Source organism: Mytilinidion resinicola, assembly GCF_010093595.1.
Source record: "Mytilinidion resinicola strain CBS 304.34 unplaced genomic scaffold BDZ99scaffold_7, whole genome shotgun sequence".
NCBI lineage: Eukaryota > Fungi > Ascomycota > Dothideomycetes > Mytilinidiales > Mytilinidiaceae > Mytilinidion > Mytilinidion resinicola.
In genome coordinates this window covers 603,987-620,964 of record NW_022985443.1, presented here as the reverse complement: position 1 = coordinate 620,964, position 16,978 = coordinate 603,987, and the positions used below count along the sequence as shown (strand labels likewise).

The 16,978-nt window shown below is 51.6% G+C and overlaps 5 protein-coding genes across 5 annotated transcripts; 2 read left to right on the top strand and 3 right to left on the bottom strand.

The window, feature by feature from the left end:
- Positions 1–725: 725 nt before the first annotated feature.
- BDZ99DRAFT_559577 (uncharacterized protein) lies at positions 726–1,763 on the bottom strand (the record flags this gene model as incomplete). Its single annotated transcript, XM_033727263.1, has 2 exons — positions 1,033–1,763; positions 726–927 (listed from the first exon to the last, which is right to left on the bottom strand). Coding segments are annotated over exons 1-2 (453 nt in total), but the record flags the coding sequence as incomplete, so codon positions are not given.
- A 2,271-nt stretch (positions 1,764–4,034) lies between these two features.
- Positions 4,035–4,223, bottom strand: BDZ99DRAFT_359085 (uncharacterized protein; the record flags this gene model as incomplete). Its single annotated transcript, XM_033714654.1, has 1 exon — positions 4,035–4,223. A coding segment is annotated over one exon (189 nt), but the record flags the coding sequence as incomplete, so codon positions are not given.
- Positions 4,224–5,800: 1,577 nt separating this feature from the next.
- On the bottom strand, positions 5,801–8,373 carry BDZ99DRAFT_414004 (phthalate transporter). The gene is made up of 3 exons (XM_033716715.1): positions 7,639–8,373; positions 7,483–7,579; positions 5,801–7,427 (listed from the first exon to the last, which is right to left on the bottom strand). The coding sequence occupies exons 1-3, from the start codon at positions 7,969–7,971 to the stop codon at positions 6,103–6,105; spliced, it is 1,755 nt and encodes a 584-aa protein (XP_033578487.1). The 5' UTR covers positions 7,972–8,373; the 3' UTR covers positions 5,801–6,102.
- A 2,075-nt stretch (positions 8,374–10,448) lies between these two features.
- On the top strand, positions 10,449–12,440 carry BDZ99DRAFT_487255 (uncharacterized protein; the record flags this gene model as incomplete). Its single annotated transcript, XM_033722822.1, has 3 exons — positions 10,449–10,491; positions 10,831–11,936; positions 12,012–12,440. The coding sequence occupies 3 exons, from the start codon at positions 10,449–10,451 to the stop codon at positions 12,438–12,440; spliced, it is 1,578 nt and encodes a 525-aa protein (XP_033578486.1).
- A 2,536-nt stretch (positions 12,441–14,976) lies between these two features.
- Positions 14,977–16,117, top strand: BDZ99DRAFT_385092 (uncharacterized protein; the record flags this gene model as incomplete). The annotated part of the gene is made up of 2 exons (XM_033715415.1): positions 14,977–15,467; positions 15,520–16,117. The coding sequence occupies 2 exons, from the start codon at positions 14,977–14,979 to the stop codon at positions 16,115–16,117; spliced, it is 1,089 nt and encodes a 362-aa protein (XP_033578485.1).
- Positions 16,118–16,978: the final 861 nt, after the last annotated feature.

The window sequence follows — 16,978 nt, the reverse complement described above, 5'->3', positions numbered from 1 at the left end:
GGCAAATGAGTTGGTGCCGCAGGAGACTACAGAGCCGGAGCCAAAAGAGGACTTCTCGTTGATAAACGAGCTAAGAGCAGACTTGAGATGGTCCGGTATGGTGTAAGTGAGGGAGGCCCATGAACCACAGCTACAAGAAAAGTCATGGAGCCTTAGAACTTGAAGATGTTGGATAAGATCGTTATCAATGCCCAAAAGCTTGGGCCAGAAATCCTTGAGATCGTCCTGGTGGGAGAGAGCGTTCATTAATATACACTGATAGGACAAGGAGATCGAAGTTGTCTTTGAGCGGGTACTTTGATCGTGTGTCAAAGGGTTTTCTCAACGTTCTGATTCATAGCTTCTGTCGTGAACGATGTGTAAAGAAGTATTGCTTTCGTGGTCATTGTAGAGTGAATATTCATAGCCTATGTCGTGGGTAATGTATGCCTTGCCCACTTAATACAATAGCTCACGGGGATCGTGAAGCAATCGCCCAAAGACCTTCAACTTCGGACTCAAAGGTGGTTCCGCCAGTTTCCGGGCCCCTCTACACGAAGAACGCTTGGCGCGGTAGACGGTTTGCTTGCATTAAGCATTTCAGTTATTGTGGCCTTGCTCATGGATTTTCCATTTGGCTGGGACGAGATGTCTGGGACCATCCAGTCTGGCACCCAGGATGGCAAGGGGAAATTGCGGATGACATTGTCGATCACATGCGACAATATGTCCAGAGATTTGGAACTTTCCAAAATTTGAGTAGCAACTTCGTTGAACACCCAAGAGACGTCTTTAGAATAGTCGGCTCTGAGGGAAATTCCCGACTGCTCATCTACAAGACCAAGCAAGGCGAAGACTCTATCTCTTGGATCCATAGCGGCGCAGTTACGTCCAGCTTCAAGGCAACTCAGGAAATCGTGGATATTAGCTTGAAGATTGGCGGATAACCTCAAGACTCCTGGTATTGGTTCATCAATCGGGTTTATAGGCAGTCCAAGATTTTTGAACTTATCGATGGTAAACATATCCTAATCAAGGCATCTTGACCCGCACATAACAGTTGCGCATTTTGCTAGCGCCACTTCTTGGAGGATCCAGGTCCTGTGAAACCACCTTCGGGCGAGAAACTTTTGAACTGCGGCCGCCGATGGAATTTGAGCTCTCGGTTTTGGAATAACTTCGACGGACCCACCGCTATGAACAACAAGACAATGACTGAGGTACTCTAATAGCGCGTTAATATCGCTAGAAGGCTCTCCTAGATAGACTAAAACCTGAATGGCATTTGCATATATGTTTTTCATGAGCCAAACTTGATGGTTGCGTTCTGAGACATTGTCTTGATTAATGCATAGAGTCAATCCACACTACTCGTTTCCCATCTCGTCGACGTACTTGGCGGAGCGCTGCCTCACAGTTCTCTGTCACAGGAACAAATTGTCGAGTCCTCGAATGAATGAGCTTCCTGTCGAAAGACAGCTCCAGTTCGGAACTTGCCCATGTGTAGGATATTGCCTCGTATTCTAGTCGGTCAAGAAGATTTGCATGCGTGAGTTCACAAAAAATGGGATCCGTAGAAGCAATCTGATCTCTTGTCCAAGCTCGAAGTTCAAGGGTCGGTAGGAATATTGCGAGCCTGGGATGAGAGCGCTCTCGCTGTATATGCCCTTCTCGGTAGGGAGTACGTTATCATGGAGCAGTGCAAAGCCACAAGACAGACAAGAACGATGGGATTTCGAGACGTATATGTCCAGGTGTGAGCAAGGCTGAGAGCTCGAGCTGACCATCGTGGCAGGGGATCGTTCGAAAAGCAGCGATGAACGACGAGGGGAGGAGAATGATTAAAGGCAGGAAAGAAAGTCGCCGTCAAAGCCCGGCGCAGCGTAGATATAGACGCTGAGCCTGCCCAGAGAAAGGGCGACCGCCAATGCCGAGGCAAATAGAAAGGCAGAGATGCGGCTAAGCCTTGCACGTGGCAATCGTCTTAGCCACGTAGGTATTGATGCACTCTGGGACCAACCGTTAAGGAACTCGCTCGCTTGAGATGTACAGCCCCTTTGCGCATGTTGTGGTTAGCGTGCAGATGGCTGCAAGGGTAAATAGTAGTACTGAAAGCTGATAAGAGAGGGTTCAACGGCCACAATAGCCTTTACAGGGTTAGAGGGCCTTTGTTACGCAGCATTTACGAGATACACTGACCACAGGATGCGCAAAGAGATGTACATTGATTAGGGCCCCAAGTGGATGTCCATAATACTTCACAGTGCTTAACCCAGGAGGGCGAAGTTTTTTTTTGAAATGCTCATCACATGGAGGGCGGGATGTATTGATCCGGTTAGCGTGGTATTAGCATGCCGCAGGGCGGTGGGACGCGGCATCTTCCCAACAGCGCCTTAACGACGGTGGATGGTAGGGACTTCTAGAAAATAAGAAAGGTCTTAGGGAAACAGGCATGCTGTATTACGACAGAACTAAAGTAAATGGACGAGGGTTCACAAATCGCGTTACAAGATCCTGTAATGAAATGTGCTACCTCTGTACGGAGAGTGGTTTAGTTCGATAATTTTCACTAAACCCCGCATCGTCCTATAATACCCCCATCTCGGCCCACATCTTATCCCTGCAACTCGAATAATACAATACTTGCTAACCATCGTTTCTTGCAAGACGCCGATGTTATGTCCTACTTGCTTCACAATGTATGTAGCGTTAAAAGATACGCAACTAATTGTAGCAGGTTTGCGGTAGTAATATTTAAAGGGTATACATATTGAAAAGTTGCAAGGCCACTCAATAATCACATTACAGGTTCTGTATGGAATATGCACGAGCTTGTGGTTTAGTGGAACCACTGCCCCTTTGGCATATGGTTTGAGGTTCTAGAATACTGTATTGAAATACCGCATGATTATTTGTGATGTTGGCACGATGCCCCACCTTCTCGCCAAATATATATACGCGCCCCGCCCTCTCCCTCAAACAGGAGCCCGACGCCTGCATTCGCACCCTACACGTCTCAATTTACGCCGCAACGTTCTTGTGTACAGCAACAACCACTAAGATGCGCAAGTCACGGAAACATTGTCAATAAAAAAACTACACTCAGCATCCGCCTGGTACTGCAGCTGAATCTGGAGCGTTGGGCTATCACTGGTCGTTGTAACCGACCCGGAAATGGGTGTGAAAGAGCCTGGATTGCCGAAATAGTCGCCGACGCAACTCTGGCCACCAATAGTAATTGTAACTTCAGTGTCGTATTCGAACTCCCCGGAAGCGCGGTAATCAATAGAACAGTCGACAAGTGTTCCAGATGGCAGGTTTGTAAGTTGTTGAGTAAGGATAATGTTTCCACCTTCTCCGGGACCGTCAGTATCAATTTCGAATCCATACGCTCCGCTGGCGGCGGCAGCGGTCGACACCTCGTACGCAACCGTTACTCCGGAGTCTCCGTAATTGGCTACTGTGAACGGCGACAGGCTACCGGTCTCGAAATCACCATTAGTGACATACTGAGTGCCGCTGGTGCAGACCGACGGTGTTGCTGAGGCTACGCTGGAGGTGGACGATGGCGTTACGTCAGAAGTTGATGAGGATGAGCTTGTTGAGAGGCTAGAGGAAGACGTAGACGAGGACGAGGAGGACGAGGAGCTGGAGCTGGAGCTGGAGCTGGAGCTTTCAGAGGAAGATGCGGCTGGCGCAACCGAGGTACTGCTGCTTGCTGAAGGGGTGACCGAGGAAGCAGATGAGCTTTGGGAGGAAGATGAGGTTGACGAAGCCGTGCTGCTTGGCGAAAGAGACGAGCTCGTCGTGGTCGTGCTACTCGTCGCCGACGAACTGCTAGCGGAAGTCGTACTGGCCTTCGGAGTTGACGAGGTTGAGGACGAAATCAGTGAAGAACGTGTGCTGTGCGTCGTGGTTGACGAGGACTTAGAAGAACTCGTGCTATGCTTTGCGGAAGAACTCGTGCTATGCTTTGCGGAAGAACTCGTGCTATGCTTCGTGGAAGAACTCGTGCTATGCCTCGTGGTTGACGAGGACTTGGAAGAGGATACCGGGTTGCAGAGCCCATACCCGAGCTGGCATTTGGGGGGAGCGCAGTACTCGGGCGTGCTTCCGCAATGGAAACAATCTGAGCAGCAATTGCCCCATTTCGAACCCAAACAAGTTGTTCCGCCGAAACCAGCGCCGCATCTGCCATTATTCGAAACCGGTTGGCTGGATTTTGCATGTGCGGAAGAGCTGCAGCGCGTTGATGTAGACAAAGTGGTACCGTGTCGGGTAGTGGATGTTGAGGAACTGGTGTGAGACGTAGAGACGCGAAGTGCATCGATTCCGAGGCCAAAGAGGCTCAGTGCCACGATCGGAAGGTGAAAATGCATGACTGAAGATGCTTGCACGTTGATAGAGAATTGGATTGCGAATTATGACTGGTCGGGATATTGAAGGAAAGTGAGCGCCAGCTGCGATCAAGAGCTTGCAAACGGGTACATAGAGTTTGGAGAAAGACTGCGAGACAAGAGGGCGAAGAATCGGTGCCGACCAGCAATTTAAGAGGAAAAGCCATCACCCCGTTACAGATCCTATAATGACCTAAGCGGATGTTAACTTATTTACCCTTGTACTATTAACGATTTACCCGTGGCGTCGCGTGGCAGTCATGCCTGTTTTGGGCTCAGCTGGAGGCTCAACTGGAGGCTCAGCTGGAGGCTAGCGATGTGGCGTCTGGCTGGAATGTCGTTAGGCTCAGGGGTAGGAGGACGCCTTGCTGCATATAGCACGCTCTCACGTCCAGGGGTTAGCGCCATCTATTGTCTATGCCTAGAACAGCAAAGGCACGGCACATTCTTCATTGTACGAAATGCCCCTTTACGATCAATAACGCTAACCACTGGAGTTGACGAGGCGCCGTATAGGACTCGTGGACCGTCTTACGTACACGTATCGGATCAGATGCGCGATTCTCTTTTCTGCATTGTTGTAGCTAGTTTTGCACAATAAAAGCTAGAGGAAGACAGGGATGGAACTGGACTGGAGCGGGATTGAGGCCCTTGAAAAAAGCATTGAACTGGACTGAGGTTCTATTTAGGCCACGTGGATCTGAAGCTATGGATTATTCTGGAGCCTAAAGGTTGTGTATATATGTACATATATGTATGGCGTTAAGGGTGATGTTTTAACGTCTGTAAAGCTCGGAGGTCCGTAGATCTAGTCTAATTAGGTGGGCACGTGATATACACGTGATATAATAGCTATCGTATAACCTTTCATAGTCTTCTTATCTAAGAAAAAGATATAGTTATGTTGGATTAGATATATATCTGGAGCCATATCTGGAGCTCCAGGTGCGCCAGGAGCTCCACAGTAATTTCTGGTGGATCGCGTGGACAAAAGGCCACAAACAGTCCAGTCCAAGTCAATCACTAGAGGAAGACACCACGAATCAACTGCAAAGGGTATGGTACTCTAAAAACTTTGAGCTGCAGTCGGATGGAAAACAAATCAAAACCAAATGTGGGGCCGAAAGCTGTTGCATTGATGATGGTGAGGAAGCTAGCGAGGAAGCTGCTGAGGAAGCCAATAGCCAGGAAGGGGCTATGAATTTAGCGCTTTACCTGAACCACATTTGTTCGCTTTCGCGATTATACTCCTTAAACACGATGTGGAAACATCTGGACTAAGTGACTGTACGTTAGGCCCTACAGAGAACGGCTGGAGCTATACCGAGGAGGGTAGCCTTGAATAGCTCAATCACATCGAACGGCACTCAAAATGGGTAGAGGGCCTGCAAAAGACAATGTCAGCTCAAGGCGACGAAAAACTTCTACTGGTTCTAAATCTCTTTGTCACAATCCCGCCGTAACAAGCGCAAACGCCGCCATAAAAGGCATCATCTTCTACAAAAAGACTCAAGCCCTTTCCAGGCATTTCATCTCGTTATCATTAAGTGACGCCACTACAATATGCTCGCCACCCTCCTCCCGCACATAACCAAGCGGCTCCCAAGGCACAAACAGCAGCAGGACGCCCTCATCACAGCGTCCAATTCTCGGCTCTCCTTCATCCCTCACCACCTCCACGCAGAGTCTCGTCAGTCCTCCCAAACCCTTCGAAGCAACGCCACGCTCAACTCGCAAACCGGAAATCAAGCCTCTTATTCCCCTTATCCTGCGTCGTATTGAGGTAATGCAACCGCTCCTCTCTGGACATCCCATTCCACTTCTCATCCCTGATATTATTCCGCCACACATAATACGCCTTCGACGCCACGAACAGCACGAAATTCCACGCCACCAGCCCCAGCAGCACCTTGTTGCCTCTGTAGTAGTACGGCTTGTCGTCCGTGCGGTAGATCTGGCTCGAGATGATATTCGACGTCTGCACGCCCATGTTGTACAGCGAGGACGCGACGGTGCGCGTGCGCACCGTGCCCGCGTTGCGCGAGGCGAGCGCCACCAGGACCGCATGTGCGTAGGGGTAGCCGATGATCAAAGTGGTGATGGTCCATTTGGCCCAGTTGGAGCCCGCGAAGACGGGCGGCAGGGTCTCGAGGGCGACGAGCAGCGGGAGCACCCAGATCTGCGAAATCAGGCCGATGAGCATGCGCTGGTTCAGCTTCTCCGAGACCCACGTCCAGAACAGCAGCTGCAGGATGAACAGCGCGTACGCCGGGATCGTCAGCAGGTTGGTCTGGAAGGTGTTGAAGCCGAGGGCTTTGCAGGTCAGGGTGATGTAGGTCGTCTCCGGCGTCATGGGCACCTGCCAGGTGAGGCCGAGGAGGTAGATGGGCCACATGTCGAAGTCGGTCAGGGAGCTCCAGAGGGCGCGGAAGGAGAGGCCTTGGCGGTTGTGCATGGTGGCTTTTCCGGGGTCGTCGAGGAGGATTCGGGTGACGAGGATGTATTCTTCGCGCTCGGTGAACCAGCCGCGTTTGGGGCGGAGAGCGCCTTTGAGGCCCTTCCTGCTGGTCTGGGTCGGTGATGCAGGGAGGTAGAGCCAGGTAAGAATGCCGATGAGCCCTGTTAGGGCTCCCTCGATGGCGAAGAGGTAGCGCCACCCTGCTCCAAGAGCTGTGTGCTGGCGGAGGTGGAGGATTCCAAACGCGAGAAAGGCGCCAACGATGGAAGTGGCCTGGTACGCAGTCCAGAACCAGGACAAACGTTTGGGGAGCTCGGCATTCTTGTAGTAGTATGACAGGTACAGGATGACATCCGGAATGAAACCTCCTTCGATCAAGCCCAGGAGGAAGCGGGTGATGTAGAACGTTGTACGACCATCCAGACGTGCTTGGCTAGCGGCCACTATGCTCCATGCTACCATTTGAATTGGAATCCAAACATCGGGTCCCAGCTTCTTGCTGATGAGCTGAGAGGGGAGTTCTGCAAACAAAAACGAGCAATAGAAGATTGTCTGGCCGTTGTTGTAGTCGTTAGTTGTGAGTTTGAGGTCCTCTGTATTCAATTAGTATTTTGAAAATGCGGTATGTACAAAGAAATCAGTACTTACTCAGCATAGTATCGGATAGGGCTTGAGTGATATTGCCACGATCAAGTTGAAGGGCAAAAAACATAATGCAAGCTGGTAACGCGATGCGCCAATCGAGCTGTCGCACATATTAGGTCCAGACAGGAGTGAAGACTAGCAAAGGAAAGCTGGGCTCACAGTTCTGACAAGTGCCTTCTCCTCTGCTGGATCCCACTGAAAAGAGGGATCGAACCGATGGGCGCCTTCATAACCTTTAATGGGCTTGTAGATTTCTTTCGCATCTTCAGTTTCCCAAACATGTTGGCCCAAATTTTCGGCAGTGTCAAGCTTCGTATCTGAGCTCGACGTTGAAACTGCGCCTCTTGCATATCCAGCATTAACGGAAACAAAGCTAACGTCTTTCCCACCTAGCTTCCACCATGGTGTACTCTTGATTGGGTTGGCATCGACATTTCGCAGCTCGCTCCCCTCGACGTCCTGTATATCATCGGGATATTTTTCCTTCGACATGACGACAGCAAAGGAAGATGAGAATGTCCTGGAAAGATTCGCGGCAGCAGGGAGGGTATTATATCCCCTCAACAACTTGTTCGGCGTCCGCCACAGACGTCGAGAAGCCCCAGCTTGGGTATCGCGGGAGATGTGCCAGCATTTGCGTTTACAGCCATGAGATAAATACTGGGCGGGCTGACAGCAGCCCGAGTACCATCGTAGCGATTCATTGGTGGGATAAGGACTCTGAGAGCTACTTTCCTTTTTGAACCGAATTCCTCATTGTTGCTCATTTGAAGGCAATATGATGTGACCAGCCTACCAGGCCGTCTGATCGTCGGCAGGGTGAGCCGAAGCGAGCCTCACCACAACGAAAGCTGGGGTTTGCCAGCGCAGTACAGAGGTAGAGTTTGAACAAGTTTGAACAAGTACAGAATAATACTTGTACCAAGCATCCATAAGTTTTGACTGTGCAAAGCTTGAAGTAGCTGAAGCACGCTCAAGCACTGCTAAGCATTCCGAGACACGCCAGAGGTTGGCCCGAAAGTGGAGCATCCCAGAATCTGCACCGGCTTCAGGCCTTGGCCGCGTGGCCGGCTCGTGATAGTGGTGGCACTGTCACACTGTGTGGTCAATAGTGTGGCCAAAAGCCTGTGCCTGGCCCGATCGTGCGTGGAAAGCGTTGTAGGTGGTACCACAGTGTTTTCAGTCGTCTTTCAGTCACGTGACTAGATCTTGATAGGAGCTCCAGATCTGATTGGTCAGATCTGATCACATGACCGAAAAACGACTTGAAAACACTGTAGTAAGACACGTTGGCTAGACGACATGGCGCGTCAGCCAGAATGCCGGAAGTCACTAGTTACCGAGGCAGTGAATTTAAACCTCGTTCATGCATCCGTCATCGAGTCGAGCGAGGAGTCAGTCGATCGCGATCGAGTTGTAATCGTGTCGGAGTCGGCGGCAGGAATGCCAAACGGGACTCTCAATAGTTCCACCGGGACACACCCCACGCCGTAGACAAAATGCGGGAAGACCCGCGAGAGAGGTCAGGGAACATCGTACCAATGCCATGGTTGTGGAGGTGTATCGCAAGTTTAATCCGCAAAACTCGGGAGATTACGTTCGAATGGTTTTCTGATGAACGGTAGATAGAAGTCACGGTCGTCCCGCTCCGACTCACCCCAGGAAACGGCGAGAGCAGTAGGTGGGTACCGAACCAACATCTCTTCACTGTTAAAACATAAGTGTACACAATGGGAGGACATTTCAATTAATTGCCAGCTCTCGTGATGATGTTATAAACCGATGTGGTAGGAGCTCTGATCCCGCGATTCTTCCCCGCATGCCCCCACTTTCGGCACACATTCTTAATATCCCGCACCCTATAAATTAACCTCCGTAAGATTAACGTAGGTGATCAGGTTATTACGTTTACCCTAGTTATTACGCTTCCGAACATTAAGAAAAAGCTTGGCAAGTGCACGGATTTAGAATTGTAAATTAGATGTACGTTACCAGATTCAAGACCTGGGGAACTGAGAACGACAGGGTATCCATGCCCGTCAGACTGATTTGCCAATTAAGTGTCCAGAGTGCTGTACCGCTTTCCCCGCGAATGACGCCAAGACGAACGCTTCCTGGGGCTTCTAGGACGGCGCAAGATCGGGCCGTCAAATCGCAACGTCTCCCAATCGCAAAAACCACGAGATGGCTAGTACATCCACACTCCTTGCACGTTGCTGCCGAAGGCCAAATCTTCCATGCCGCACGGCTCAAAGCTAAACGTTCATTGACGTGAAAATTCCCTTCAGTTGGCTAGGCTAATACTATTTGGGTGTACCGTTCTTTTCTTGAGCCATTGTGCAAGTACTCACCGTCGAGCCCATAACCGGCTTAGCTTTGTCAAGTCGAGCTATTGGAGAGTGCCTGTAGTCTCGTAGCAGTTGGACCGTCCTACTGCCCTCTGGCGCAATTACAATCACATATCACAGGTGAGAGCCTCAATTGTGCATTCAGGATTGAAGACTTGCGATCGCGAGACACAAGGTTGATTTGAGCGGAGGGGTCGACTGCGGTAAATTGATTTAATAGTAGGCAACCTCTGAGAGAGGATATTATAAACCGAAGCGAAAAAGCGGATGTGAACGGGCAGACGGATTATATTGCGAGTTCGCGGCAGGGCGATGACGGAGCGCTTCGTAGCAGGCAAGACAAGATGAAGAGAGGTGAGGATGGAGGACTCCCGCTGAACCCCGAACAGGCGCGATTAACACTTCGTCATAGCACCGAGCCTTCAGTGAGCTCCCGCATTCTCTAGGCCTCCGTACGGGAGCCATTCCCGTATTCTTTGGGCATCCCCACGGCTAGACGCCCGGTACGGGCGTCTCGAAGATGCGGGCGGTTGGAGTGCGTAGGCGGTGCATGCGGCTCGGCGGCTGGTCAGGATGACTGATGCACGAATATCACCCGCATTTTCAAAGCGCCCGTAGACGATGGTCGCCCGTACGGGCTCATGTGGCGAGCATCTCTTTACATGTGCGCTCCACATGGCCAACATGCTAGGTGCTCCGGTATATATAGGCTTCAAGTTTCCATTGTCATAGCGAACCGAGATCCAAGTGCCTTGGTACTCGGGCGCAACTCAGCGCGTGTCGCCTCGTCCACAATCATCGTCGATAATGTCAACAAAATGCATTGCCCGATCGGCTTCCCGCTTATATGCTCTTTCGATCAACCCCTCCGTTCGCTTCGCAGCCCGAAGATCATTGTCAACCACCATACCACGAGAAGCACCTCAGACTTTGGCACGCGAATTGGGTGAATAATGCTTTGCTATAGCTCACTGACGACTGTTCACTGATTTGGCCTCCGTAGATACTTCCGGTAACGTATCCTTGTCCTCGTACACCTCTGGTCGATATTTGTTCAACGAGGACGTGAGGTTGAAGGAACGTCATGTTAAGTTCAACGTCGAAGCTGTGCAACGTGCAGCCGAAGCCTCCGTTGGCAACAAACATGGCAAGGTTGTCAGCACGAAAAAGCTAGCCGAGGGAGGGTTTAATCGAGTCTTTGTCCTCGAGTTGCAGGACGGTTTCGAAATGATCGCCAAGATCCCATACCACATAGCCCGACCAGAATATTTCGCCACCGCTAGCGAGGCCGCCACTCTTACGCTCCTTCGCTTGAAAGGCATACCTGTCCCGGAAGTATATAGCTACTCCACAATGTTGGAGAATCCTGTCGGTACCGAATATATCCTTATGGAGAAAGCTCCCGGGGTTTGCCTCGCATCCAAATGGGTGGACCTCCAAGACCATGAGATACGAAGACTTGGGCATAGCTTCGTTGAACTTGAAAAAAAACTGTTCGAGATTCCTTTCAGCGCCACAGGTAGCTTGTACTTCAAAAAAGACATTCCATCTAGTCTACAGGCTCCACTGTACACAGAAGAACATGCTACAGAAGCAAATCAATTTTGCATCGGGCCCATTGCCGACTATATGTTCTGGTACGGTAGAAGAGCTGGGCTAAAGTTGAACCGTGGACCATGGAAAAATCACGTTGAATATCTTCAATCGATAGCCCAAAAAGAGATAGACTGGACGCAGCGTTACGGCAAATCGATGGAACCCGACTTCCCCCACAACGATTTGGGACTGGGAGTTCAACGTCCAGAGGACTATCTCAAGCTTTTAGAGTGCTACCAGTTGATGACACCACACCTGCTGCCGAAAGATCCCGCACACCCCTTTAACCAGCCTACTCTTCGTCACCCTGATCTCACCCTCGGTAACATATTCGTAACACCCGAGACAGGTCGGGTTTCATGTCTTATCGATTGGCAGCACGCCATCATCCAGCCACAGCTCCTCGCCGCTGGCTATCCCCGCGCATTCGACAATCCAGACGATGAGCTTTCCCCCGAGTTAGTAGAACCTAAGCTTCCGGAGGACTTGGCATCCTTGCAAGAGGAAGAGAAAGTGGCAGCGCGCGAGCTCTATCGCCGGCGTCTCCTCTTCTTCGGTTACCGTGTGCTCAACGGCCACTTCAACTAGCACCACATCGCGGCCCTACGGGAGCCCCTTCTTCTCGGTCGCCAGATGCTCGTGGATAGGGCCGGCCGTCAGTGGGAAGGCAATCTCATAACCCTTAAAGGAGCTATCGTACGCGCGGCCCAGTTCTGGGAGCACTTGCCCGATGTTGAGGATATTAAGTGCCCGGTACAGTTTGATCAAACTGAACTAGACGAATTCGCAGAGAATGAGGACAGCTGGCTGAAGATGAGCGTCGCCGCGGAGCAGTGGAGGAAGAGTGTCTGTAATATGACCGAGGAAGGGTGGGTCCGAAATGAGTATTATGAGGAAGCAAAGAAGAAGCTTGCAGACCTGAAAGAAGAGATTCGACTACAATGTGAAGGGGACGAGGAAGATATGCAAGCGTTCCGGACAGGTTGGCCATTCCGAGATCGCGAAGAAGTTGATTGAAATTTGAGAGGGATTGTTTCGTACAGCGCTTCTACTTTGTCGCCGTTTTTCTCGGCCTTTTTGAAGCTGCTTGTTGGGTGAACGAGGTGTTTATGGTGACACTCCTAATACCTGGATGAATCATGAAAACAAGGAGCTAATAGCGTTTCATTAAAGTGTGACCTCGGGAAGAATCTACAATGACCGAACACTCTATGAAATTGACCACAAATAAAACCTTCATTAGTCAGGGATGTGCAAATTCGCCTGCGTCCATGGGACGAACGGAGACTGAGAACACTGATAAAGTTCTGACCGACTTCGGAAACTTGTGTCGACCGTCGCCACCATTAGAACTGTGTCTGCGCTTCCGACTACGTTGTGTTATGGGATCGCTGAGAACTTCAATTGGGCTATCTAGGCTATGTCAGACGGCGTGAACTCGTGGAAGGAGGCAGGGTGGCTTACAGCGGAACGACGTGCAGAGGGCTCATCCAAAACAATTGGGTTCTCTGTGCACAGTTAGTGTTCTGTAGCTGCAAATGACAGGTAGGCACGGTACGCTAACTATTTGCATTCCCTAGACTGCCAAGAGCAGAACTAGTGTTGGGAGGAATTACTTCAGTGGTCTCGTGATGTTTGACGTAGGTAACACCGGGTTCTCGAGTAGGGTTGGTGATCTTAGTCACCAGAGCGTCAAAAACAGCGGTTTCAGCCTTGGCCGCTCGGAGCAACGTAGGAACCACTTTCAGAAGGTAAGCATAAAGCGACACCAGCCTACATACAATTGCTAACTATCCCAGAAGAAGGTGTCAAAGCCTCACGAATACCTTTCGCCTCCAGTTTCACCTCCAGCTCCGCGTCGACCCGAATTGTCGAACGGAACAGCAGTTCAGCCTGATCTGAGAGCCGCCTCACCATGCGCGACTACTCAACGCGGTGGCGAGTGAGCTCCCTTTCCTGACGCAGCTCATGAGTTCTGTAGCAATCCAGTTGTCCATCCTTCCGCGCGAGAAGCATGCTTACTAACGCTGCTCCCTCTCGAGCACTCTCCGGCACGCTTGGAGCACGCCTGCGGCGGGGTACTTCTCAACGTCACCGGCGACGAGCGCCATCATGGCGGCCAATCTATTTCCACGCTCTCACTCAGCAGAGGGGGCCGCCCGGCTAGTTTGGCTATCCTAGCCAAGCTAGCCGGCCGTGCACAGTGCACCGGCTGCATGCAGATGTTGAACTGTGTATGGATTGGGCAACAGAAGCCTCCGTAGGCCGTGCCAGCCAGCTGTAGAGCAAGCTCATGGTGTTGAGGGCGCATCGGCGAGGCCGCCAAGGCCTCGCACGAGCCGCAGCCGGTCAATGCAAACCGTGAGGTTGCTCAGCTGTACGCACGCACCGAAGGAGACCTCCTAACGCACTCTATATAGTGAGGCAACTAGCTATGTAGATACAAAGACAAAGGGATGGTGGGCGGGTAGAAACAAGGCTCTACTGCTGCGTGAGATATCGTGGCGATGGAGGCTCGAACAACTCTATACGAAGGCTGATGCGGAGTTGAGGCCTGCGGACGATGCGGAGTTTTCGTTCTCCTATCGCGGTCACGTGTCCGCGTAAAATAGACCATATCCATTAATTACACCCACCCGTCTAGCAAACTTCCCCCACAATCTGCCGTCAGCTGCCGCCAACCTCCTCTTTCCCACCCCACCGTCGTGTCCTCCACCGGGAGGCAGTCAATACTCTGAGCATCCTGCACTAGATCGAGACCCACTGTAGGAGCCAAAACAGGCCCTAGTTAGCCAGACTCAACCCATGATTACTAGCATCTTTGTCCTGAACTGGCGAGGTGAGAACAAGCGACTCAACTAACCTAAGCTAGTTGGTTTCTGGGCTCGAGCAGGCGGAGAGGCTGGATATATCAGCTGGCGCATGGTAACGGCCCATACTCTACGGCGCACACACGTGAGCTCTGACTGTAGGTCCAGTACATGCACAAGCGCTCCTGTGGCTAATGTGGCTGTTGCAATAATCACGTGACTTGGCGTCTTGCCCAGCCCCAACGGCCGATTTGTTTCATAACAACACCAACAGCCCATCACGCCCGCCAGTCGTCACCATCTTCCGCCTCGCCAGCGCTGCATCTCCTGTTATTCCTGCGCATACTTCGCGTTACATCCATCCTCTCATGCTGGGAAAGCGTGCGCGCTCGACCAGCTCCGCCAGCAGCCCAGCGACGGCGCCTGAGGCGACTCGACCCGCAAAACGACTGGCCTGCGCCATTGAGGCCGCCGCTCCTTATGCGAAAGGACGCACCTCATCTATTGAACACTGCTCTCGATGTCCCTGCTCCATTGACCTCGCCTGCGGTCTTCCTGCGTCCCCTCGTCCTCGAAAGCGCCGCGCATGCTCCGTCGACCCTCCTACCCCGCCACGCCTGCGCAGCTCGAGTCCGCACACCCCCGAACGTCGACGAGCCCGCTCCCTCGACCGCAGCCCTCCCCCTCTGCGCCTCACACGAGAGAACCTTCGCTCTTTTGAACACAGCACACAGTCCTCCCCGATGTCTGTCCCCCGAAATCCGTCCCCGACGCGAAAAGACACCGCCATCACCGATAAGAAGCAGCTAGCCGGGTATAACATAACTGTAGACAAAGGGATTGCGCTCCCAGAGGCGCTTGCGGACTTGGTGAAGACACTCAAGCGAAGCCGTCAGCAGGAGCCTTCGCCCCACGCACAAGCAGTTATACACACCAGGAGGGCGGCGTCGGTGGAAAATGAGATCACAGCCCGGAAGATGATTGAGGAGCACATCCTTTTCCGGGGCGAGGGCTACTCTGGTGGGATTAAGGGCGTGACACTAAAGGACCAGGTGAATCTAATCAAAGACTATCTTCCTACGCCGCCGCGTGTAACCGTCCCGGAGCTATGGGGCTCCCTCGCGCGACCACAGCCAGACAGCTGCATCGGATATATCACGGCCACAGAGGCGACAACACACACACCGGCATTCGCTATGCCGTTTACCCACGAGGAGGATGACATGGCTGACTGGTATGTCACTCTCCCTTCCTCATACGGTTTCCTGAGCTCACTCCACCCGCAGGCACAACGTTGTCCAGAACGCCGATACACACTTTCCTTTTCTCACCGCTCAGTGGAAGGCCGCCATCTTTGGCGAAAACCAGGTCCACGCCTCCCTCCAAGCCGCACGCGACGGGGCCCTTATCGTCAACTACATGCACGACTTCTACTCGCTTGCGTACCCCAATCGCACCCCCACGCATCTCGAGACGTGTCATTTCTCCTTGACGACGGAAGGTTACACAATCATACTTTGGATACACTGGCGGGAAGTGGACCTAGAAAACGGTGAGGTATACTTCCGGATGGAGGAGGTAGAAATGGCGCGCATGGGCAAGCTGGACGACCTACTGGATGTGTGGAGGACACTGCACAACTATCTTGACTTTGCGTTGGGGGAAAGGTTAAGATCGATCAAGGAAGCCCTTTCTGCGTTCTGGTCAAACCGCTCGGAGAAAAAGGTAAAAAGGACGAAGTCTCGGAGTTCGATGACAGTGTCTGGGTTAGAATTGCGGTTGGATATGCCTATGACGCCGTCAAGTAATATGGGGGAGAGCGCTAATGGAGATGCGGTACCGCCTAAGAAGATAAAGCGCAAGCTGATAGACGTGTCACGGTAAAGGATGCATGAAAATGGGTTTGGATTTATATTCATCTTGGTCTGGTTCAATGTGAGTAGAGCATCGACTTTAATTTCTGTTCTTCTACAGCTTCGCTTTCGACTTCCTTAGTCCTGCGGAGGGATAGTGGCCATGGCCCCGTTCTAGTTCTTGCAGTGGGTCCGCTCCGGATTTGTTCCGGTCATAACTATAATTAATAACTAATACGCGGACGGACGGAAACTCAGCCTTATAGGCAACTGGCATTTTTAAGATTATAAAGGCAAAGCAGTAGCTTTTAAACTGGGGAGCGCTACTCGTACACCCCCTTTTCACTACACGTACAACCCCCCCCCCCTCTTGGCGCTTCACCACCTTCTGATTGGCTCGGAGAGCCCGGAGCTTCCTCCGGGCATTCGCCTTTACGTCTCTCTACACGTGATGATATACGCAAGGCCGTACGTGATGCTATACACGAGGCCGTACGTAAGCTCGTACGTGAGGTCGTACGTGATGCTATACAAGGCCGTACGTGAGGCTATACGTGAGCTTGTATATAAGCTTGTACGTGAGCTCGTACATAAGGCTATACAAATTGGCATAATGTAATTGCTTGTGTTGTACATAGCCGCATTTGGAGAGAGCATTCGGAATTAGTGAGCGAGTTAAGCGAGCGAATCGGAGGCTACGGAGCAGTGCTCCGAGCCAATCAGGAGGTGGTAAAGCTCCAAGAAGGGGAGATGTACGTGTAGCGATTAGGGGGTGTACGTGTAGTGAAAAGGGGGTGTACGAGTAGCGCTCCCCTTTAAACTAGTGAAATTGCGGGACCATACGCCGTGATAAGTTTCTTCTGGCAACATGAAATCACTGTGAGATGCTTTT